The sequence below is a fragment of the Mobula birostris genome, unplaced genomic scaffold, assembly GCF_030028105.1.
Source record: "Mobula birostris isolate sMobBir1 unplaced genomic scaffold, sMobBir1.hap1 scaffold_508, whole genome shotgun sequence".
In the NCBI taxonomy this organism is placed as follows: Eukaryota; Metazoa; Chordata; class Chondrichthyes; order Myliobatiformes; family Myliobatidae; genus Mobula; species Mobula birostris.
This window is the reverse complement of record NW_027278227.1, coordinates 35009-61530: the sequence shown is the minus strand read 5'-3', so window position 1 is coordinate 61530 and position 26522 is coordinate 35009. Positions and strand designations below refer to the sequence as shown.

The 26522-nt window shown below is 56.1% G+C and overlaps 1 protein-coding gene across 1 annotated transcript in view; it reads left to right on the top strand.

The window, feature by feature from the left end:
- Positions 1 to 26143, top strand: part of LOC140193340 (glutathione hydrolase 1 proenzyme-like) — a gene marked incomplete at its 3' end in the record, with an annotated part of 245683 nt that extends 219540 nt beyond the window's left edge. The window contains exon 7 of the mRNA XM_072250662.1: positions 25994 to 26143. Within this exon, the coding sequence (XP_072106763.1) occupies positions 25994 to 26143 (150 nt within the window). The remainder of the gene's footprint in view (positions 1 to 25993) is intronic.
- Positions 26144 to 26522: the final 379 nt, after the last annotated feature.

Below are 26522 nucleotides of genomic sequence, written 5' to 3'. Positions count from 1 at the left end.
ATTCTTCTCCTCTATCACCACCACTGGCAGGGTGTTCCACGCCTTTATCACCACCACTGGCAGGGTGTTCCTCGCCTCTATCACCACCACTGGCAGGGTGTTCCACACCTTTATCACCACCACTGGCAGGGTGTTCCTCGCCTCTATCACCACCACTGGCAGGGCGTTCTATGCCTCTATCACCACCACTGGCAGGGTGTTGCACGCCTCTATCACCACCACTGGCAGGGTGTTCCACGCCTCTATCACCACTACTGGAAGGTGTTCTTTCCCTCTATCACCACCACTGGCAGGGTGTTCCACACCGCTATCACCACTACTGGCAGGATGTTCCACGCCTCTATCACCACCACTGGCAGTGTTTTCCTCACCTCTATCACCACCACTGGCATGGTGTTCCTCGCCTCTATCACCACCACTGGCAGGGTGTTCCACGCCTCTATCACCACCACTGGCAGTGTTTTCCTCACCTCTATCACCACCACTGGCATGGTGTTCCTCGCCTCTATCACCACCACTGGCAGGGTGTTCCACGCCTCTATCACCACCGCTGGCAGCTGTTCTTTCCTTCTGTCACCACCACTGGCAGGGAGTTCCTCACCTCTATCACCACTACTGGCAGGGTGTTCCACACCTCTATCACCACCCCTGGCAGGTGTTCCACACCTCTATCACCACCACTGGAAAGTATTCTTCCCCTCTATCACCACCACTGGAGGGTGTTTCTCACCTCTATCAACACCACGGGCAGGGTGTTCCACGCCTCTATCACCACCACTGACAGGGTTTTCCTTGCCTCTATCACCACCACTGGCAGGGTGTTCCACTCCTCTATCACCACCACTGGCAGGGTGTCCCTCGCCTCTATCACCACCACTGGCAGGGTGTTCTATGCCTCTATCACCACCACTGGCAGGGTGTTGCACGCCTCTATCACCACCACTGGCAGGGTGTTCCACGCCTCTATCGCCACCACTGGCAGTGTTTTCCTCACCTCTATCACCACCACTGGCATGGTGTTCCTCGCCTCTATCACCACCACTGGCAGGATGTTCCACGCCTCTATCACCACCACTGGCAGCTGTACTTTCCTTCTGTCACCACCACTGGCAGGGTGTTCCTCACCTCTATCACCACTACTGGCAGGGTGTTCCACACCTCTATCACCACCACTGGAAGGTGTTCTTTCCCACTATCACCACCACTGGCAGTGTGTTCCACACCTCTATCACCACCACTGGCAGGATGTTCCACGCCTCTATCACCACCACTGGCAGGATGTTCCACGCATCTATCACCACCACTGGCAGGGTGCTCCTCGCCTCTCAGGGTGTTCCTCGCCTCTATCACCACCACTGGCAGGGTGTCCATGCCTCTATCACCACCACTGGCAGGGTATTCCACGCCTCTATCACCACGACTGGCAGGGTGTTCCACACCTTTATCACCACCACTGGAGCGTGTTCCTCGCCTCTATCACCACCACTGGCAGGGTGTTCCACGCATCTATCACCACCACTGGCAGTGTTTTCCTCACCTCTATCACCACCACTGGCATGGTGTTCCTCTCCTCTATCACCACCACTGGCAGGGTGTTCCACGCCTCTATCACCACCACTGGCAGCTGTTCTTTCCTTCTGTCACCACCACTGGCAGGGTGTTCCTCACCTCTATCACCACTACTGGCAGGGTGTTCCACACCTCTATCACCACCTCTGGCAGGTGTTCCACACCTCTATCACCACCACTGGAAAGTATTCTTCTCCTCTATCACCACCACTGGCAGGGTGTTCCACGCCTTTATCACCACCACTGGCAGGGTGTTCCTCGCCTCTATCACCACCACTGGCAGGGTGTTCCACACCTTTATCACCACCACTGGCAGGGTGTTCCTCGCCTCTATCACCACCACTGGCAGGGTGTTCTATGCCTCTATCACCACCACTGGCAGGGTGTTGCACGCCTCTATCACCACCACTGGCAGGGTGTTCCACGCCTCTATCACCACCACTGGCAGTGTTTTCCTCACCTCTATACCACCACTGGCATGGTGTTCCTCGCCTCTATCACCACCACTGGCAGGGTGTTGCACGCCTCTATCACCACCACTGGCAGGGTGTTCCACACCTCTATCACCACTACTGGCAGGATGTTCCACGCCTCTATCACCACCACTGGCAGGATGTTCCACTCATCTATCACCACCACTGGCAGGGTGCTCCTCGCCTCTCAGGGTGTTCCTCGCCTCTATCACCACCACTGGCAGGGTGTTCCATGCCTCTATCACCACCACTGGCAGGGTATTCCATGCCTCTATCACCACCACTGGCAGGGTGTTCCACGCATCTATCACCACCACTGGCAGGGCATTCCACTCCTCTATCACCACCACTGGCAGGGTGTTCCACACTTTTATCACCACCACTGGCAGGGTGTTCCTCGCCTCTATCACCACCACTGGCAGGGTGTCCTCACCTCTATCACCACCACTGGCAGGGTGTTGCTCGCCTGTATCACCACCACTGGCAGGGTGTTCCACGGCCCTATCACCACCACTGGCAGCTTTCTTTCCTTCTTTCATCACCACTAACAGGGTGTTCCTCGCCTCTATCACCACCACTGGCAGTGTTTTCCTCACCTCTATAACCACCACTGGCATGTTGTTCCTCGCCTCTATCACCACCACTGGCAGGGTGTTCCACGCCTCTATCACCACCGCTGGCAGCTGTTCTTTCCTTCTGTCACCACCACTGGCAGGGTGTTCCTCACCTCTATCACCACTACTGGCAGGGTGTTCCACACCTCTATCACCACCTCTGGCAGGTGTTCCACACCTCTATCACCACCACTGGAAAGTATTCTTCCCCTCTATCACCACCACTGGCAGGGTGTTCTACGCCTCTATCACCACCACTGGCAGGGTGTTCTACGCCTCTATCACCACCACTGGCAGGGTGCTCCTCGCCTCTATCACCACCATTGGCAGGGTGTTCCTCGCCTCTATCACCACCACTGGCAGGGTGTTCCACGCATCTATCACCACCACTGGCAGGGTGTACCTCGCCTCTATCACCACCACTGGCAGGGTGTTCCACGCCTCTATCACCACCACTGGAAGGTGTTCTTTCCCTCTATCACCACCACTGGCAGGGTGTTCCACACCTCTATCACCACTACTGGCAGGATGTTCCACGCCTCTATCACCACCACTGGCAGGATGTTCCACGCATCTATCACCACCACTGGCAGGGTGCTCCTCGCCTCTCAGGGTGTTCCTCGCCTCTATCACCACCACTGGCAGGGTGTTCCACGCCTCTATCACCACCGCTGGCAGCTGTTCTTTCCTTCTGTTACCACCACTGGCAGGGTGTTCCTCACCTCTATCACCACTACTGGCAGGGTGTTCCACACCTCTATCACCACCACTGGAAAGTATTCTTCCCCTCTATCACCACCACTGGAGGGTGTTTCTCACCTCTATCAACACCACGGGCAGGGTGTTCCACGCCTCTATCTCCACCACTGACAGGGTTTTCCTTGCCTCTATCACCACCACTGGCAGGGTGTTCCACTCCTCTATCACCACCACTGGCAGGGTGTCCCTCGCCTCTATCACCACCACTGGCAGGGTGTTCTATGCCTCTATCACCACCACTGGCAGGGTGTTGCACGCCTCTATCACCACCACTGGCAGGGTGTTCCACGCCTCTATCGCCACCACTGGCAGTGTTTTCCTCACCTCTATCACCACCACTGGCATGGTGTTCCTCGCCTCTATCACCACCACTGGCAGGGTGTTCCACGCCTCTATCACCACCACTGGCAGCTGTACTTTCCTTCTGTCACCACCACTGGCAGGGTGTTCCTCACCTCTATCACCACTACTGGCAGGGTGTTCCACACCTCTATCACCACCACTGGAAGGTGTTCTTTCCCACTATCACCACAACTGGCAGGGTGTTCCACACCTCTATCACCACCACTGGCAGGATGTTCCACGCCTCTATCACCACCACTGGCAGGATGTTCCACGCATCTATCACCACCACTGGCAGGGTGCTCCTCGCCTCTCAGGGTGTTCCTCGCCTCTATCACCACCACTGGCAGGGTGTCCATGCCTCTATCACCACCACTGGCAGGGTATTCCACGCCTCTATCACCACGACTGGCAGGGTGTTCCACACCTTTATCACCACCACTGGAGCGTGTTCCTCGCCTCTATCACCACCACTGGCAGGGTGTTCCACGCATCTATCACCACCACTGGCAGTGTTTTCCTCACCTCTATCACCACCACTGGCATGGTGTTCCTCTCCTCTATCACCAACACTGGCAGGGTGTTCCACGCCTCTATCACCACCACTGGCAGCTGTTCTTTCCTTCTGTCACCACCACTGGCAGGGTGTTCCTCACCTCTATCACCACTACTGGCAGGGTGTTCCACACCTCTATCACCACCTCTGGCAGGTGTTCCACACCTCTATCACGTCCACTGGAAAGTATTCTTCTCCTCTATCACCACCACTGGCAGGGTGTTCCACGCCTTTATCACCACCACTGGCAGGGTGTTCCTCGCCTCTATCACCACCACTGGCAGGGTGTTCCACACCTTTATCACCACCACTGGCAGGGTGTTCCTCGCCTCTATCACCACCACTGGCAGGGTGTTCTATGCCTCTATCACCACCACTGGCAGGGTGTTGCACGCCTCTATCACCACCACTGGCAGGGTGTTCCATGCCTCTATCACCACTACTGGAAGGTGTTCTTTCCCTCTATCACCACCACTGGCAGGGTGTTCCACACCGCTATCACCACTACTGGCAGGATGTTCCACGCCTCTATCACCACCACTGGCAGTGTTTTCCTCACCTCTATCACCACCACTGGCATGGTGTTCCTCGCCTCTATCACCACCACTGGCAGGGTGTTCCACGCCTCTATCACCACCACTGGCAGTGTTTTCCTCACCTCTATCACCACCACTGGCATGGTGTTCCTCGCCTCTATCACCACCACTGGCAGGGTGTTCCACGCCTCTATCACCACCGCTGGCAGCTGTTCTTTCCTTCCGTCACCACCACTGGCAGGGTGTTCCTCACCTCTATCACCACTACTGGCAGGGTGTTCCACACCTCTATCACCACCTCTGGCAGGTGTTCCACACCTCTATCACCACCACTGGAAAGTATTCTTCTCCTCTATCACCACCACTGGCAGGGTGTTCCACGCCTTTATCACCACCACTGGCAGGGTGTTCCTCGCCTCTATCACCACCACTGGCAGGGTGTTCCACACCTTTATCACCACCACTGGCAGGGTGTTCCTCGCCTCTATCACCACCACTGGCAGGGTGTTCTATGCCTCTATCACCACCACTGGCAGGGTGTTGCACGCCTCTATCACCACCACTGGCAGGGTGTTCCACGCCTCTATCACCACCACTGGCAGGGTGTTCCACACCTTTATCACCACCACTGGAGCGTGTTCCTCGCCTCTATCACCACCACTGACAGGGTTTTCCTTGCCTCTATCACCACCACTGGCAGGGTGTTCCACTCCTCTATCACCACCACTGGCAGGGTGTCCCTCGCCTCTATCACCACCACTGGCAGGGTGTTCTATGCCTCTATCACCACCATTGGCAGGGTGTTGCACGCCTCTATCACCACCACTGGCAGGTTGTTCCACGTCTCTATCGCCACCACTGGCAGTGTTTTCCTCACCTCTATCACCACCACTGGCATGGTGTTCCTCGCCTCTATCACCACCACTGGCAGGGTGTTCCACGCCTCTATCACCACCACTGGCAGCTGTACTTTCCTTCTGTCACCACCACTGGCAGGGTGTTCCTCACCTCTATCACCACTACTGGCAGGGTGTTCCACACCTCTATCACCACCACTGGAAGGTGTTCTTTCCCACTATCACCACCACTGGCAGGGTGTTCCACACCTCTATCACCACCACTGGCATGGTGTTCCTCGCCTCTATCACCACCACTGGCAGGGTGTTCCACGCCTCTATCACCACCGCTGGCAGCTGTTCTTTCCTTCTGTTACCACCACTGGCAGGGTGTTCCTCACCTCTATCACCACTACTGGCAGAGTGTTCCACACCTCTATCACCACCACTGGAAAGTATTCTTCCCCTCTATCACCACCACTGGAGGGTGTTTCTCACCTCTATCAACACCACGGGCAGGGTGTTCCACGCCTCTATCACCACCACTGACAGGGTTTTCCTTGCCTCTATCACCACCACTGGCAGGGTGTTCCACTCCTCTATCACCACCACTGGCAGGGTGTCCCTCGCCTCTATCACCACCACTGGCAGGGTGTTCTATGCCTCTATCACCACCATTGGCAGGGTGTTGCACGCCTCTATCACCACCACTGGCAGGGTGTTCCACGCCTCTATCGCCACCACTGGCAGTGTTTTCCTCACCTCTATCACCACCACTGGCATGGTGTTCCTCGCCTCTATCACCACCACTGGCAGGGTGTTCCACGCCTCTATCACCACCACTGGCAGCTGTACTTTCCTTCTGTCACCACCACTGGCAGGGTGTTCCTCACCTCTATCACCACTACTGGCAGGGTGTTCCACACCTCTATCACCACCACTGGAAGGTGTTCTTTCCCACTATCACCACCACTGGCAGGGTGTTCCACACCTCTATCACCACCACTGGCATGGTGTTCCTCGCCTCTATCACCACCACTGGCAGGGTGTTTCACACCTCTATCACCACCACTGGAAAGTATTCTTCCCCTCTATCACCACCACTGGAGGGTGTTTCTCACCTCTATCAACACCACGGGCAGGGTGTTCCACGCCTCTATCACCACCACTGACAGGGTTTTCCTTGCCTCTATCACCACCACTGGCAGGGTGTTCCACTCCTCTATCACCACCACTGGCAGGGTGTCCCTCGCCTCTATCACCACCACTGGCAGGGTGTTCTATGCCTCTATCACCACCACTGGCAGGGTGTTGCACGCCTCTATCACCACCACTGGCAGGGTGTTCCACGCCTCTATCGCCACCACTGGCAGTGTTTTCCTCACCTCTATCACCACCACTGGCATGGTGTTCCTCGCCTCTATCACCACCACTGGCAGGGTGTTCCACGCCTCTATCACCACCACTGGCAGCTGTACTTTCCTTCTGTCACCACCACTGGCAGGGTGTTCCTCACCTCTATCACCACTACTGGCAGGGTGTTCCACACCTCTATCACCACCACTGGAAGGTGTTCTTTCCCACTATCACCACCACTGGCAGGGTGTTCCACACCTCTATCACCACCACTGGCATGGTGTTCCTCGCCTCTATCACCACCACTGGCAGGATGTTCCACGCCTCTATCACCACCGCTGGCAGCTGTTCTTTCCTTCTGTTACCACCACTGGCAGGGTGTTCCTCACCTCTATCACCACTACTGGCAGGGTGTTCCACACGTCTATCACCACCACTGGAAAGTATTCTTCCCCTCTATCACCACCACTGGAGGGTGTTTCTCACCTCTATCAACACCACGGGCAGGGTGTTCCACGCCTCTATCACCACCACTGACAGGGTTTTCCTTGCCTCTATCACCACCACTGGCAGGGTGTTCCACTCCTCTATCACCACTACTGGCAGGGTGCCCTCGCCTCTATCACCACCACTGGCAGGGTGTTCTATGCCTCTATCACCACCACTGGCAGGGTGTTGCACGCCTCTATCACCACCACTGGCAGGGTGTTCCACGCCTCTATCGCCACCACTGGCAGTGTTTTCCTCACCTCTATCACCACCACTGGCATGGTGTTCCTCGCCTCTATCACCACCACTGGCAGGGTGTTCCACACCTCTATCACCACCACTGGCAGGATGTTCCACGCCTCTATCACCACCACTGGCAGGATGTTCCACGCATCTATCACCACCACTGGCAGGGTGCTCCTCGCCTCTCAGGGTGTTCCTCACCTCTATCACCACCACTGGCAGGGTGTCCATGCCTCTATCACCACCACTGGCAGGGTATTCCACGCCTCTATCACCACGACTGGCAGGGTGTTCCACACCTTTATCACCACCACTGGAGCGTGTTCCTCGCCTCTATCACCACCACTGGCAGGGTGTTCTACGCATCTATCACCACCACTGGCAGTGTTTTCCTCACCTCTATCACCACCACTGGCATGGTGTTCCTCTCCTCTATCACCACCACTGGCAGGGTGTTCTACGCCTCTATCACCACCACTGGCAGCTGTTCTTTCCTTCTGTCACCACCACTGGCAGGGTGTTCCTCACCTCTATCACCACTACTGGCAGGGTGTTCCACACCTCTATCACCACCTCTGGCAGGTGTTCCACACCTCTATCACGACCACTGGAAAGTATTCTTCTCCTCTATCACCACCACTGGCAGGGTGTTCCACGCCTTTATCACCACCACTGGCAGGGTGTTCCTCGCCTCTATCACCACCACTGGCAGGGTGTTCCACACCTTTATCACCACCACTGGCAGGGTGTTCCTCGCCTCTATCACCACCACTGGCAGGGTGTTCTATGCCTCTATCACCACCACTGGCAGGGTGTTGCACGCCTCTATCACCACCACTGGCAGGGTGTTCCACGCCTCTATCACCACTACTGGAAGGTGTTCTTTCCCTCTATCACCACCACTGGCAGGGTGTTCCACACCGCTATCACCACTACTGGCAGGATGTTCCACGCCTCTATCACCACCACTGGCAGTGTTTTCCTCACCTCTATCACCACCACTGGCATGGTGTTCCTCGCCTCTATCACCACCACTGGCAGGGTGTTCCACGCCTCTATCACCACCACTGGCAGTGTTTTCCTCACCTCTATCACCACCACTGGCATGGTGTTCCTCGCCTCTATCACCACCACTGGCAGGGTGTTCCACGCCTCTATCACCACCGCTGGCAGCTGTTCTTTCCTTCTGTCACCACCACTGGCAGGGAGTTCCTCACCTCTATCACCACTACTGGCAGGGTGTTCCACACCTCTATCACCACCCCTGGCAGGTGTTCCACACCTCTATCACCACCACTGGAAAGTATTCTTCCCCTCTATCACCACCACTGGAGGGTGTTTCTCACCTCTATCAACACCACGGGCAGCGTGTTCCACGCCTCTATCACCACCACTGACAGGGTTTTCCTTGCCTCTATCACCACCACTGGCAGGGTGTTCCACTCCTCTATCACCACCACTGGCAGGGTGTCCCTCGCCTCTATCACCACCACTGGCAGGGTGTTCTATGCCTCTATCACCACCACTGGCAGGGTGTTGCACGCCTCTATCACCACCACTGGCAGGGTGTTCCACGCCTCTATCGCCACCACTGGCAGTGTTTTCCTCACCTCTATCACCACCACTGGCATGGTGTTCCTCGCCTCTATCACCACCACTGGCAGGATGTTCCACGCCTCTATCACCACCACTGGCAGCTGTACTTTCCTTCTGTCACCACCACTGGCAGGGTGTTCCTCACCTCTATCACCACTACTGGCAGGGTGTTCCACACCTCTATCACCACCACTGGAAGGTGTTCTTTCCCACTATCACCACCACTGGCAGTGTGTTCCACACCTCTATCACCACCACTGGCAGGATGTTCCACGCCTCTATCACCACCACTGGCAGGATGTTCCACGCATCTATCACCACCACTGGCAGGGTGCTCCTCGCCTCTCAGGGTGTTCCTCGCCTCTATCACCACCACTGGCAGGGTGTCCATGCCTCTATCACCACCACTGGCAGGGTATTCCACGCCTCTATCACCACGACTGGCAGGGTGTTCCACACCTTTATCACCACCACTGGAGCGTGTTCCTCGCCTCTATCACCACCACTGGCAGGGTGTTCCACGCATCTATCACCACCACTGGCAGTGTTTTCCTCACCTCTATCACCACCACTGGCATGGTGTTCCTCTCCTCTATCACCACCACTGGCAGGGTGTTCCACGCCTCTATCACCACCACTGGCAGCTGTTCTTTCCTTCTGTCACCACCACTGGCAGGGTGTTCCTCACCTCTATCACCACTACTGGCAGGGTGTTCCACACCTCTATCACCACCTCTGGCAGGTGTTCCACACCTCTATCACCACCACTGGAAAGTATTCTTCTCCTCTATCACCACCACTGGCAGGGTGTTCCACGCCTTTATCACCACCACTGGCAGGGTGTTCCTCGCCTCTATCACCACCACTGGCAGGGTGTTCCACACCTTTATCACCACCACTGGCAGGGTGTTCCTCGCCTCTATCACCACCACTGGCAGGGTGTTCTATGCCTCTATCACCACCACTGGCAGGGTGTTGCACGCCTCTATCACCACCACTGGCAGGGTGTTCCACGCCTCTATCACCACCACTGGCAGTGTTTTCCTCACCTCTATACCACCACTGGCATGGTGTTCCTCGCCTCTATCACCACCACTGGCAGGGTGTTGCACGCCTCTATCACCACCACTGGCAGGGTGTTCCACACCTCTATCACCACTACTGGCAGGATGTTCCACGCCTCTATCACCACCACTGGCAGGATGTTCCACTCATCTATCACCACCACTGGCAGGGTGCTCCTCGCCTCTCAGGGTGTTCCTCGCCTCTATCACCACCACTGGCAGGGTGTTCCATGCCTCTATCACCACCACTGGCAGGGTATTCCATGCCTCTATCACCACCACTGGCAGGGTGTTCCACGCATCTATCACCACCACTGGCAGGGCATTCCACTCCTCTATCACCACCACTGGCAGGGTGTTCCACACTTTTATCACCACCACTGGCAGGGTGTTCCTCGCCTCTATCACCACCACTGGCAGGGTGTCCTCACCTCTATCACCACCACTGGCAGGGTGTTGCTCGCCTGTATCACCACCACTGGCAGGGTGTTCCACGGCCCTATCACCACCACTGGCAGCTTTCTTTCCTTCTTTCATCACCACTAACAGGGTGTTCCTCGCCTCTATCACCACCACTGGCAGTGTTTTCCTCACCTCTATAACCACCACTGGCATGTTGTTCCTCGCCTCTATCACCACCACTGGCAGGGTGTTCCACGCCTCTATCACCACCGCTGGCAGCTGTTCTTTCCTTCTGTCACCACCACTGGCAGGGTGTTCCTCACCTCTATCACCACTACTGGCAGGGTGTTCCACACCTCTATCACCACCTCTGGCAGGTGTTCCACACCTCTATCACCACCACTGGAAAGTATTCTTCCCCTCTATCACCACCACTGGCAGGGTGTTCTACGCCTCTATCACCACCACTGGCAGGGTGTTCTACGCCTCTATCACCACCACTGGCAGGGTGCTCCTCGCCTCTATCACCACCATTGGCAGGGTGTTCCTCGCCTCTATCACCACCACTGGCAGGGTGTTCCACGCATCTATCACCACCACTGGCAGGGTGTACCTCGCCTCTATCACCACCACTGGCAGGGTGTTCCACGCCTCTATCACCACCACTGGAAGGTGTTCTTTCCCTCTATCACCACCACTGGCAGGGTGTTCCACACCTCTATCACCACTACTGGCAGGATGTTCCACGCCTCTATCACCACCACTGGCAGGATGTTCCACGCATCTATCACCACCACTGGCAGGGTGCTCCTCGCCTCTCAGGGTGTTCCTCGCCTCTATCACCACCACTGGCAGGGTGTTCCACGCCTCTATCACCACCGCTGGCAGCTGTTCTTTCCTTCTGTTACCACCACTGGCAGGGTGTTCCTCACCTCTATCACCACTACTGGCAGGGTGTTCCACACCTCTATCACCACCACTGGAAAGTATTCTTCCCCTCTATCACCACCACTGGAGGGTGTTTCTCACCTCTATCAACACCACGGGCAGGGTGTTCCACGCCTCTATCTCCACCACTGACAGGGTTTTCCTTGCCTCTATCACCACCACTGGCAGGGTGTTCCACTCCTCTATCACCACCACTGGCAGGGTGTCCCTCGCCTCTATCACCACCACTGGCAGGGTGTTCTATGCCTCTATCACCACCACTGGCAGGGTGTTGCACGCCTCTATCACCACCACTGGCAGGGTGTTCCACGCCTCTATCGCCACCACTGGCAGTGTTTTCCTCACCTCTATCACCACCACTGGCATGGTGTTCCTCGCCTCTATCACCACCACTGGCAGGGTGTTCCACGCCTCTATCACCACCACTGGCAGGGTGTTCCTCACCTCTATCACCACTACTGGCAGGGTGTTCCACACCTCTATCACCACCACTGGAAGGTGTTCTTTCCCACTATCACCACAACTGGCAGGGTGTTCCACACCTCTATCACCACCACTGGCAGGATGTTCCACGCCTCTATCACCACCACTGGCAGGATGTTCCACGCATCTATCACCACCACTGGCAGGGTGCTCCTCGCCTCTCAGGGTGTTCCTCGCCTCTATCACCACCACTGGCAGGGTGTCCATGCCTCTATCACCACCACTGGCAGGGTATTCCACGCCTCTATCACCACGACTGGCAGGGTGTTCCACACCTTTATCACCACCACTGGAGCGTGTTCCTCGCCTCTATCACCACCACTGGCAGGGTGTTCCACGCATCTATCACCACCACTGGCAGTGTTTTCCTCACCTCTATCACCACCACTGGCATGGTGTTCCTCTCCTCTATCACCAACACTGGCAGGGTGTTCCACGCCTCTATCACCACCACTGGCAGCTGTTCTTTCCTTCTGTCACCACCACTGGCAGGGTGTTCCTCACCTCTATCACCACTACTGGCAGGGTGTTCCACACCTCTATCACCACCTCTGGCAGGTGTTCCACACCTCTATCACGTCCACTGGAAAGTATTCTTCTCCTCTATCACCACCACTGGCAGGGTGTTCCACGCCTTTATCACCACCACTGGCAGGGTGTTCCTCGCCTCTATCACCACCACTGGCAGGGTGTTCCACACCTTTATCACCACCACTGGCAGGGTGTTCCTCGCCTCTATCACCACCACTGGCAGGGTGTTCTATGCCTCTATCACCACCACTGGCAGGGTGTTGCACGCCTCTATCACCACCACTGGCAGGGTGTTCCATGCCTCTATCACCACTACTGGAAGGTGTTCTTTCCCTCTATCACCACCACTGGCAGGGTGTTCCACACCGCTATCACCACTACTGGCAGGATGTTCCACGCCTCTATCACCACCACTGGCAGTGTTTTCCTCACCTCTATCACCACCACTGGCATGGTGTTCCTCGCCTCTATCACCACCACTGGCAGGGTGTTCCACGCCTCTATCACCACCACTGGCAGTGTTTTCCTCACCTCTATCACCACCACTGGCATGGTGTTCCTCGCCTCTATCACCACCACTGGCAGGGTGTTCCACGCCTCTATCACCACCGCTGGCAGCTGTTCTTTCCTTCCGTCACCACCACTGGCAGGGTGTTCCTCACCTCTATCACCACTACTGGCAGGGTGTTCCACACCTCTATCACCACCTCTGGCAGGTGTTCCACACCTCTATCACCACCACTGGAAAGTATTCTTCTCCTCTATCACCACCACTGGCAGGGTGTTCCTCGCCTCTATCACCACCACTGGCAGGGTGTTCCACACCTTTATCACCACCACTGGCAGGGTGTTCCTCGCCTCTATCACCACCACTGGCAGGGTGTTCTATGCCTCTATCACCACCACTGGCAGGGTGTTGCACGCCTCTATCACCACCACTGGCAGGGTGTTCCACGCCTCTATCACCACCACTGGCAGTGTTTTCCTCACCTCTATACCACCACTGGCATGGTGTTCCTCGCCTCTATCACCACCACTGGCAGGGTGTTGCACGCCTCTATCACCACCACTGGCAGGGTGTTCCACACCTCTATCACCACTACTGGCAGGATGTTCCACGCCTCTATCACCACCACTGGCAGGATGTTCCACTCATCTATCACCACCACTGGCAGGGTGCTCCTCGCCTCTCAGGGTGTTCCTCGCCTCTATCACCACCACTGGCAGGGTGTTCCATGCCTCTATCACCACCACTGGCAGGGTATTCCATGCCTCTATCACCACCACTGGCAGGGTGTTCCACGCATCTATCACCACCACTGGCAGGGCATTCCACTCCTCTATCACCACCACTGGCAGGGTGTTCCACACTTTTATCACCACCACTGGCAGGGTGTTCCTCGCCTCTATCACCACCACTGGCAGGGTGTCCTCACCTCTATCACCACCACTGGCAGGGTGTTGCTCGCCTGTATCACCACCACTGGCAGGGTGTTCCACGGCCCTATCACCACCACTGGCAGCTTTCTTTCCTTCTTTCATCACCACTAACAGGGTGTTCCTCGCCTCTATCACCACCACTGGCAGTGTTTTCCTCACCTCTATAACCACCACTGGCATGTTGTTCCTCGCCTCTATCACCACCACTGGCAGGGTGTTCCACGCCTCTATCACCACCGCTGGCAGCTGTTCTTTCCTTCTGTCACCACCACTGGCAGGGTGTTCCTCACCTCTATCACCACTACTGGCAGGGTGTTCCACACCTCTATCACCACCTCTGGCAGGTGTTCCACACCTCTATCACCACCACTGGAAAGTATTCTTCCCCTCTATCACCACCACTGGCAGGGTGTTCTACGCCTCTATCACCACCACTGGCAGGGTGTTCTACGCCTCTATCACCACCACTGGCAGGGTGCTCCTCGCCTCTATCACCACCATTGGCAGGGTGTTCCTCGCCTCTATCACCACCACTGGCAGGGTGTTCCACGCATCTATCACCACCACTGGCAGGGTGTACCTCGCCTCTATCACCACCACTGGCAGGGTGTTCCACGCCTCTATCACCACCACTGGAAGGTGTTCTTTCCCTCTATCACCACCACTGGCAGGGTGTTCCACACCTCTATCACCACTACTGGCAGGATGTTCCACGCCTCTATCACCACCACTGGCAGGATGTTCCACGCATCTATCACCACCACTGGCAGGGTGCTCCTCGCCTCTCAGGGTGTTCCTCGCCTCTATCACCACCACTGGCAGGGTGTTCCACGCCTCTATCACCACCGCTGGCAGCTGTTCTTTCCTTCTGTTACCACCACTGGCAGGGTGTTCCTCACCTCTATCACCACTACTGGCAGGGTGTTCCACACCTCTATCACCACCACTGGAAAGTATTCTTCCCCTCTATCACCACCACTGGAGGGTGTTTCTCACCTCTATCAACACCACGGGCAGGGTGTTCCACGCCTCTATCTCCACCACTGACAGGGTTTTCCTTGCCTCTATCACCACCACTGGCAGGGTGTTCCACTCCTCTATCACCACCACTGGCAGGGTGTCCCTCGCCTCTATCACCACCACTGGCAGGGTGTTCTATGCCTCTATCACCACCACTGGCAGGGTGTTGCACGCCTCTATCACCACCACTGGCAGGGTGTTCCACGCCTCTATCGCCACCACTGGCAGTGTTTTCCTCACCTCTATCACCACCACTGGCATGGTGTTCCTCGCCTCTATCACCACCACTGGCAGGGTGTTCCACGCCTCTATCACCACCACTGGCAGCTGTACTTTCCTTCTGTCACCACCACTGGCAGGGTGTTCCTCACCTCTATCACCACTACTGGCAGGGTGTTCCACACCTCTATCACCACCACTGGAAGGTGTTCTTTCCCACTATCACCACAACTGGCAGGGTGTTCCACACCTCTATCACCACCACTGGCAGGATGTTCCACGCCTCTATCACCACCACTGGCAGGATGTTCCACGCATCTATCACCACCACTGGCAGGGTGCTCCTCGCCTCTCAGGGTGTTCCTCGCCTCTATCACCACCACTGGCAGGGTGTCCATGCCTCTATCACCACCACTGGCAGGGTATTCCACGCCTCTATCACCACGACTGGCAGGGTGTTCCACACCTTTATCACCACCACTGGAGCGTGTTCCTCGCCTCTATCACCACCACTGGCAGGGTGTTCCACGCATCTATCACCACCACTGGCAGTGTTTTCCTCACCTCTATCACCACCACTGGCATGGTGTTCCTCTCCTCTATCACCAACACTGGCAGGGTGTTCCACGCCTCTATCACCACCACTGGCAGCTGTTCTTTCCTTCTGTCACCACCACTGGCAGGGTGTTCCTCACCTCTATCACCACTACTGGCAGGGTGTTCCACACCTCTATCACCACCTCTGGCAGGTGTTCCACACCTCTATCACGTCCACTGGAAAGTATTCTTCTCCTCTATCACCACCACTGGCAGGGTGTTCCACGCCTTTATCACCACCACTGGCAGGGTGTTCCTCGCCTCTATCACCACCACTGGCAGGGTGTTCCACACCTTTATCACCACCACTGGCAGGGTGTTCCTCGCCTCTATCACCACCACTGGCAGGGTGTTCTATGCCTCTATCACCACCACTGGCAGGGTGTTGCACGCCTCTATCACCACCACTGGCAGGGTGTTCCATGCCTCTATCACCACTACTGGAAGGTGTTCTTTCCCTCTATCACCACCACTGGCAGGGTGTTCCACACCGCTATCACCACTACTGGCAGGATGTTCCACGCCTCTATCACCACCACTGGCAGTGTTTTCCTCACCTCTATCACCACCACTGGCATGGTGTTCCTCGCCTCTATCACCACCACTGGCAGGGTGTTCCACGCCTCTATCACCACCACTGGCAGTGTTTTCCTCACCTCTATCACCACCACTGGCATGGTGTTCCTCGCCTCTATCACCACCACTGGCAGGGTGTTCCACGCCTCTATCACCACCGCTGGCAGCTGTTCTTTCCTTCCGTCACCACCACTGGCAGGGTGTTCCTCACCTCTATCACCACTACTGGCAGGGTGTTCCACACCTCTATCACCACCTCTGGCAGGTGTTCCACACCTCTATCACCACCACTGGAAAGTATTCTTCTCCTCTATCACCACCACTGGCAGGGTGTTCCACGCCTTTATCACCACCACTGGCAGGGTGTTCCTCGCCTCTATCACCACCACTGGCAGGGTGTTCCACACCTTTATCACCACCACTGGCAGGGTGTTCCTCGCCTCTATCACCACCACTGGCAGGGTGTTCTATGCCTCTATCACCACCACTGGCAGGGTGTTGCACGCCTCTATCACCACCACTGGCAGGGTGTTCCACGCCTCTATCACCACCACTGGCAGTGTTTTCCTCACCTCTATACCACCACTGGCATGGTGTTCCTCGCCTCTATCACCACCACTGGCAGGGTGTTGCACGCCTCTATCACCACCACTGGCAGGGTGTTCCACACCTCTATCACCACTACTGGCAGGATGTTCCACGCCTCTATCACCACCACTGGCAGGATGTTCCACTCATCTATCACCACCACTGGCAGGGTGCTCCTCGCCTCTCAGGGTGTTCCTCGCCTCTATCACCACCACTGGCAGGGTGTTCCATGCCTCTATCACCACCACTGGCAGGGTATTCCATGCCTCTATCACCACCACTGGCAGGGTGTTCCACGCATCTATCACCACCACTGGCAGGGCATTCCACTCCTCTATCACCACCACTGGCAGGGTGTTCCACACTTTTATCACCACCACTGGCAGGGTGTTCCTCGCCTCTATCACCACCACTGGCAGGGTGTCCTCACCTCTATCACCACCACTGGCAGGGTGTTGCTCGCCTGTATCACCACCACTGGCAGGGTGTTCCACGGCCCTATCACCACCACTGGCAGCTTTCTTTCCTTCTTTCATCACCACTAACAGGGTGTTCCTCGCCTCTATCACCACCACTGGCAGTGTTTTCCTCACCTCTATAACCACCACTGGCATGTTGTTCCTCGCCTCTATCACCACCACTGGCAGGGTGTTCCACGCCTCTATCACCACCGCTGGCAGCTGTTCTTTCCTTCTGTCACCACCACTGGCAGGGTGTTCCTCACCTCTATCACCACTACTGGCAGGGTGTTCCACACCTCTATCACCACCTCTGGCAGGTGTTCCACACCTCTATCACCACCACTGGAAAGTATTCTTCCCCTCTATCACCACCACTGGCAGGGTGTTCTACGCCTCTATCACCACCACTGGCAGGGTGTTCTACGCCTCTATCACCACCACTGGCAGGGTGCTCCTCGCCTCTATCACCACCATTGGCAGGGTGTTCCTCGCCTCTATTACCACCACTGGCAGGGTGTTCCACGCATCTATCACCACCACTGGCAGGGTGTACCTCGCCTCTATCACCACCACTGGCAGGGTGTTCCACGCCTCTATCACCACCACTGGAAGGTGTTCTTTCCCTCTATCACCACCACTGGCAGGGTGTTCCACACCTCTATCACCACTACTGGCAGGATGTTCCACGCCTCTATCACCACCACTGGCAGGATGTTCCACGCATCTATCACCACCACTGGCAGGGTGCTCCTCGCCTCTCAGGGTGTTCCTCGCCTCTATCACCACCACTGGCAGGGTGTTCCACGCCTCTATCACCACCGCTGGCAGCTGTTCTTTCCTTCTGTTACCACCACTGGCAGGGTGTTCCTCACCTCTATCACCACTACTGGCAGGGTGTTCCACACCTCTATCACCACCACTGGAAAGTATTCTTCCCCTCTATCACCACCACTGGAGGGTGTTTCTCACCTCTATCAACACCACGGGCAGGGTGTTCCACGCCTCTATCTCCACCACTGACAGGGTTTTCCTTGCCTCTATCACCACCACTGGCAGGGTGTTCCACTCCTCTATCACCACCACTGGCAGGGTGTCCCTCGCCTCTATCACCACCACTGGCAGGGTGTTCTATGCCTCTATCACCACCACTGGCAGGGTGTTGCACGCCTCTATCACCACCACTGGCAGGGTGTTCCACGCCTCTATCGCCACCACTGGCAGTGTTTTCCTCACCTCTATCACCACCACTGGCATGGTGTTCCTCGCCTCTATCACCACCACTGGCAGGGTGTTCCACGCCTCTATCACCACCACTGGCAGCTGTACTTTCCTTCTGTCACCACCACTGGCAGGGTGTTCCTCACCTCTATCACCACTACTGGCAGGGTGTTCCACACCTCTATCACCACCACTGGAAGGTGTTCTTTCCCACTATCACCACAACTGGCAGGGTGTTCCACACCTCTATCACCACCACTGGCAGGATGTTCCACGCCTCTATCACCACCACTGGCAGGATGTTCCACGCATCTATCACCACCACTGGCAGGGTGCTCCTCGCCTCTCAGGGTGTTCCTCGCCTCTATCACCACCACTGGCAGGGTGTCCATGCCTCTATCACCACCACTGGCAGGGTATTCCACGCCTCTATCACCACGACTGGCAGGGTGTTCCACACCTTTATCACCACCACTGGAGCGTGTTCCTCGCCTCTATCACCACCACTGGCAGGGTGTTCCACGCATCTATCACCACCACTGGCAGTGTTTTCCTCACCTCTATCACCACCACTGGCATGGTGTTCCTCTCCTCTATCACCAACACTGGCAGGGTGTTCCACGCCTCTATCACCACCACTGGCAGCTGTTCTTTCCTTCTGTCACCACCACTGGCAGGGTGTTCCTCACCTCTATCACCACTACTGGCAGGGTGTTCCACACCTCTATCACCACCTCTGGCAGGTGTTCCACACCTCTATCACGTCCACTGGAAAGTATTCTTCTCCTCTATCACCACCACTGGCAGGGTGTTCCACGCCTTTATCACCACCACTGGCAGGGTGTTCCTCGCCTCTATCACCACCACTGGCAGGGTGTTCCACACCTTTATCACCACCACTGGCAGGGTGTTCCTCGCCTCTATCACCACCACTGGCAGGGTGTTCTATGCCTCTATCACCACCACTGGCAGGGTGTTGCACGCCTCTATCACCAACACTGGCAGGGTGTTCCATGCCTCTATCACCACTACTGGAAGGTGTTCTTTCCCTCTATCACCACCACTGGCAGGGTGTTCCACACCGCTATCACCACTACTGGCAGGATGTTCCACGCCTCTATCACCACCACTGGCAGTGTTTTCCTCACCTCTATCACCACCACTGGCATGGTGTTCCTCGCCTCTATCACCACCACTGGCAGGGTGTTACACGCCTCTATCACCACCACTGGCAGTGTTTTCCTCACCTCTATCACCACCACTGGCATGGTGTTCCTCGCCTCTATCACCACCACTGGCAGGGTGTTCCACGCCTCTATCACCACCGCTGGCAGCTGTTCTTTCCTTCCGTCACCACCACTGGCAGGGTGTTCCTCACCTCTATCACCACTACTGGCAGGGTGTTCCACACCTCTATCACCACCCCTGGCAGGTGTTCCACACCTCTATCACCACCACTGGAAAGTATTCTTCCCCTCTATCACCACCACAGGCAGGGTGTTCCACTCCTCTATCACCACCACTGGCAGGGTGTCCCTCGCCTCTATCACCACCACTGGCAGGGTGTTCTATGCCTCTATCACCACCACTGGCAGGGTGTTGCACGCCTCTATCACCACCACTGGCAGGGTGTTCCACGCCTCTATCGCCACCACTGGCAGTGTTTTCCTCACCTCTGTCACCACCACTGGCATGGTGTTCCTCGCCTCTATCACCACCACTGGCAGGATGTTCCACGCCTCTATCACCACCACTGGCAGCTGTACTTTCCTTCTGTCACCACCACTGGCAGGGTGTTTCTCACCTCTATCACCACTACTGGCAGGGTGTTCCACACCTCTATCACCACCACTGGAAGGTGTTCTTTCCCACTATCACCACCACTGGCAGTGTGTTCCACACCTCTATCACCACCACTGGCAGGATGTTCCACGCCTTTATCACCACCACTGGCAGGATGTTCCACGCATCTATCACCACCACTGGCAGGGTGCTCCTCGCCTCTCAGGGTGTTCCTCGCCTCTATCACCACCACTGGCAGGGTGTCCATGCCTCTATCACCACCACTGGCAGGGTATTCCACGCCTCTATCACCACGACTGGCAGGGTGTTCCACACCTTTATCACCACCACTGGAGCGTGTTCCTCGCCTCTATCACCACCACTGGCAGGGTGTTCCACGCATCTATCACCACCACTGGCAGTGTTTTCCTCACCTCTATCACCACCACTGGCATGGTGTTCCTCTCCTCTATCACCACCACTGGCAGGGTGTTCCACGCCTCTATCACCACCACTGGCAGCTGTTCTTTCCTTCTGTCACCACCACTGGCAGGGTGTTCCTCACCTCTATCACCACTACTGGCAGGGTGTTCCACACCTCTATCACCACCTCTGGCAGGTGTTCCACACCTCTATCACCACCACTGGAAAGTATTCTTCTGCTCTATCACCACCACTGGCAGGGTGTTCCACACCTTTATCACCACCACTGGCAGGGTGTTCCTCGCCTCTATCACCACCACTGGCAGGGTGTTCCACACCTTTATCACCACCACTGGCAGGGTGTTCCTCGCCTCTATCACCACCACTGGCAGGGTGTTCTATGCCTCTATCACCACCACTGGCAGGGTGTTGCACGCCTCTATCACCACCACTGGCAGGGTGTTCCACGCCTCTATCACCACCACTGGCAGTGTTTTCCTCACCTCTATACCACCACTGGCATGGTGTTCCTCGCCTCTATCACCACCACTGGCAGGGTGTTCCACGCCTCTATCAGCACCACTGGCAGTGTTTCCTCACCTCTATCACCACCACTGGCATGGTGTTCCTCGCCTCTATCACCACCACTGGCAGGGTGTTCCACGCCTCTATCACCACCACTGGCAGCTGTTCTTTCCTTCTGTCACCACCACTGGCAGGGTGTTCCTCACCTCTATCACCACTACTGGCAGGGTGTTCCACACCTCTATCACCACCTCTGGCAGGTGTTCCACACCTCTATCACCACCACTGGAAAGTATTCTTCCCCTCTATCACCACGACTGGCAGGGTGTTCTACGCCTCTATCACCACCACTGGCAGGGTGTTCCACGCCTCTATCACCACCACTGGAAGGTGTTCTTTCCCTCTATCACCACCACTGGCAGGGTGTTCCACACCTCTATCACCACTACTGACAGGATGTTCCACTCATCTATCACCACCACTGGCAGGGTGCTCCTCGCCTCTCAGGGTGTTCCTCGCCTCTATCACCACCACTGGCAGGGTGTTCCATGCCTCTATCACCACCACTGGCAGGGTATTCCATGCCTCTATCACCACCACTGGCAGGGTGTTCCACGCATCTATCACCACCACTGGCAGGGCATTCCACTCCTCTATCACCACCACTGGCAGGGTGTTCCACGCATCTATCACCACCACTGGCAGGGCATTCCACTCCTCTATCACCACCACTGGCAGGGTGTTCCTCGCCTCTATCACCACCACTGGCAGGGTGTCCTCACCTCTATCACCACCACTGGCAGGGTGTTGCTCGCCTGTATCACCACCACTGGCCGGGTGTTCCACGCCCCTATCACCACCACTGGCAGCTTTCTTTCCTTCTTTCACCACCACTGACAGGGTGTTCCTCGCCTCTATCACCACCACTGGCAGTGTTTTCCTCACCTCTATAACCACCACTGGCATGTTGTTCCTCGCCTCTATCACCACCACTGGCAGGGTGTTCCACGCCTCCATCACCACCGCTGGCAGCTGTTCTTTCCTTCTGTCACCACCACTGGCAGGGTGTTCCTCACCTCTATCACCACTACTGGCAGGGTGTTCCACACCTCTATCACCACCTCTGGCAGGTGTTCCACACCTCTAGCACCACCACTGGAAAGTATTCTTCCCCTCTATCACCACCACTGGCAGGGTGTTCTACGCCTCTATCACCACCACTGGCAGGGTGTTCCACGCCTCTATCACCACCACTGGCAGGGTGCTCCTCGCCTCTATCACCACCATTGGCAGGGTGTTCCTCGCCTCTATCACCACCACTGGCAGGGTGTTCCACGCATCTATCACCACCACTGGCAGGGTGTACCTCGCCTCTATCACCACCACTGGCAGGGTGTTCCACGCCTCTATCACCACCACTGGAAGGTGTTCTTTCCCTCTATCACCACCACTGGCAGGGTGTTCCACACCTCTATCACCACTACTGGCAGGATGTTCCACGCCTCTATCACCACCACTGGCAGGATGTTCCACGCATCTATCACCACCACTGGCAGGGTGCTCCTCGCCTCTCAGGGTGTTCCTCGCCTCTATCACCACCACTGGCAGGGTGTTCAATGCCTCTATCACCACCACTGGCAGGGTATTCCATGCCTCTATCACCACCACTGGCAGGGTGTTCGTCGCTTCTATCACCACCACTGGCAGGGTATTCCACGCCTCTATCACCACCACTGGCTGGGTGTTCCACACCTTCATCACCACCACTGGCAGGGTGTTCCTCGCCTCTTCACCACCACTGGCAGGGTGTCCTCACCTCTATCACCACCACTGGCAGGGTGTTGCTCGCCTGTATCACCACCACTGGCAGGGTGTTCCACGCCTCTATCACCACCACTGGCAGCTTTCTTTCCTACTTTCACCACCACTGACAGGGTGTTCCTCGCCTCTATCACCACCACTGACAGGGTGTTCCTCGCCTCTATCACCACCACTGGCAGGGTGTTCAATGCCTCTATCACCACCACTGGCAGGGTATTCCATGCCTCTATCACCACCACTGGCAGGGTGTTCCTCGCTTCTATCACCACCACTGGCAGGGTATTCCACGCCTCTATCACCACCACTGGCTGGGTGTTCCACACCTTCATCACCACCACTGGCAGGGTGTTCCTCGCCTCTATCACCACCACTGGCAGGGTGTCCTCACCTCTATCACCACCACTGGCAGGGTGTTGCTCGCCTGTATCACCACCACTGGCAGGGTGTTCCACGCCTCTATCACCACCACTGGCAGCTTTCTTTCCTACTTTCACCACCACTGACAGGGTGTTCCTCGCCTCTATCACCACCACTGGCAGGGTGTTCTATGCCTCTATCACCACCACTGGCAGGGTGTTGCACGCCTCTATCACCACCACTGGCAGGGTGTTCCACGCCTCTATCACCACCACTGGCAGTGTTTTCCTCACCTCTATCACCACCACTGGCATGGTGTTCCTCGCCTCTATCACCACCACTGGCAGGGTGTTCCACGCCTCTATCACCACCACTGGCAGTGTTTTCCTCACCTCTATCACCACCATTGGCATGGTGTTCCTCGCCTCTATCACCACCACTGGCAGGGTGTTCCACACCTCTATCACCACCTCTGGCAGGTGTTCCACACCTCTATCACCACCACTGGAAAGTATTCTCCCCCTCTATCACCACCACTGGCAGGGTGTTCTACGCCTCTATCACCACCATTGGCAGGGTGTTCCTCGCCTCTATCACCACCACTGGCGGGTGTTCCACGCATCTATCACCACCACTGGCAGGGTGTTCCTCGCCTCTATCACCACCCCAGGCAGGGTGTTCCACGCCTCTATCACCACCACTGGAAGGTGTTCTTTCCCTCTATCACCACCACTGGCAGGGTGTTCCACTCCTCTATCACCACTACTGGCAGGATGTTCCACGCCTCTATCACCACCACTGGCAGGATGTTCCACTCATCTATCACCACCACTGGCAGGGTGCTCCTCGCCTCTCAGGGTGTTCCTCGCCTCTATCACCACCACTGGCAGGGTGTTCCATGCCTCTATCACCACCACTGGCAGGGTATTCCATGCCTCTATCACCACCACTGGCAGGGTGTTCCACGCGTCTATCACCACCACTGGCAGGGCATTCCACTCCTCTATCACCACCACTGGCAGGGTGTTCCACACTTTTATCACCACCACTGGCAGGGTGTTCCTCGCCTCTATCACCACCACTGGCAGGGTGTCCTCACCTCTATCACCACCACTGGCAGGGTGTTGCTCGCCTGTATCACCACCACTGGCAGCTTTCTTTCCTTCTTTCACCACCACTGACAGGGTGTTCCTCGCCTCTATCACCACCACTGGCAGCTGTTCTTTCCTTCTTTCACCACCACTGGCAGAGTGTTTCACGCCTCTATCACCACCACTGGCAGGGTGTTTCACGCCTCTATCACCACCAATGGAGGGTGTTCTACGCCTCTATCACCACCACTGGCAGGGTGTTCCACGCCTGTATCACCACCACTGGGTGGTGTTCCTTGCCTCTATCACCACTTTCCATTGAGAAAACTATCCTCTGAGGCAACTTTGACGGACCTGTGAACACTGGCTTCGAGATCCCTCTGTTCCTTCATGCTTCCGAGGGCCCTGCATTAACTCTGTGGTGACAATTGAATCTTTGCTGGCAGGGAAAATTGGGTATGTGAGAGAGACTAGGTGGGGAATGGGACTGTTGCTCTGAGGGGTATCAGAGCCTCTGTCATAAGGCATTCTAAGAATATTAACAGCAAATGACATTTGTGAACAGTGTCCTTTACACAAGACTGCTTTGCTAGAAGTCTTGCGGCCGTGTATGGTGTGATTTCTCCTTCTGTCCTTACCTATTCGCCTTCCCCACAGTTTTATTCCAGCACCTTCTTCAGTGAACGTTAAATCCATGATTACTCAGCATTAACCCCCTCACAAACACAAAAACCCTCTTTCTTCCTGCGGTTTCCGTGGACACTGCTTGTTTCTTCTCCAGGGCCACAGGCGTAGTGCCAGAATACTGCTCAGATGGGACCATCTGCTGCTCTCTTGCAGAACAAATGGTTAGCTATCTTTGCCAGCCCAAGGAGCAAGTTTACTAGGCATCCTCCTCCCCTCTTGCCCCCACTCTCCTCCTCAGAGACACAAACTGCTTGCTGTTTCCCAGGGAGATGGGCAAACGGGACCAGGTACACCAGCACCAAGCAAAGCTCGACGAAGCTAATGGAAACCCTGCTCCTGTGCTGACAAATTTACCTTGCACAAGTACACTAAATCCATTTTCTTCCCACAGGTGGCGTTATCACCCTGGACGACCTGAAGTACTACACACCTCAGTTAATCGAAAACCCAGTGAAGCTGAAACTCGGAGACTACACGCTGTTAACACCCGGCGCGCCCTCTAGTGGCCTCGTGCTGGCATTAATTCTGAACATTCTGAAGGGTGAGATATGTAGACCCCCTCCCTCCCTCCGGTGGTGGGGAATGGGTCTGCCGACATCCTCTCCGTGCTTCTCATCCTGCTGTGAGGACAGTCTCACCCCCAGACTGTCTGCCTGGGTCCCGGGCACAGCACTAGCACAACTGACCACTTTCTTCATTTACATTCAGCTCATTGATATAGAGATTTATATTTTTATATATTTGAACTAATAAGAGATAAACAGACACTTTCCCCAGAGCTGAAATACCAAATACCGAAAGACATAGTTTTAAAGGGAGAGGGGTATAAATTCAAGGAGATGTGCACTGATATGGACGGGGCTGTGGAAGGAGATGTGCAGTGATGTGGACGGGGCTATGACCGGGACAGTTAACGGAGA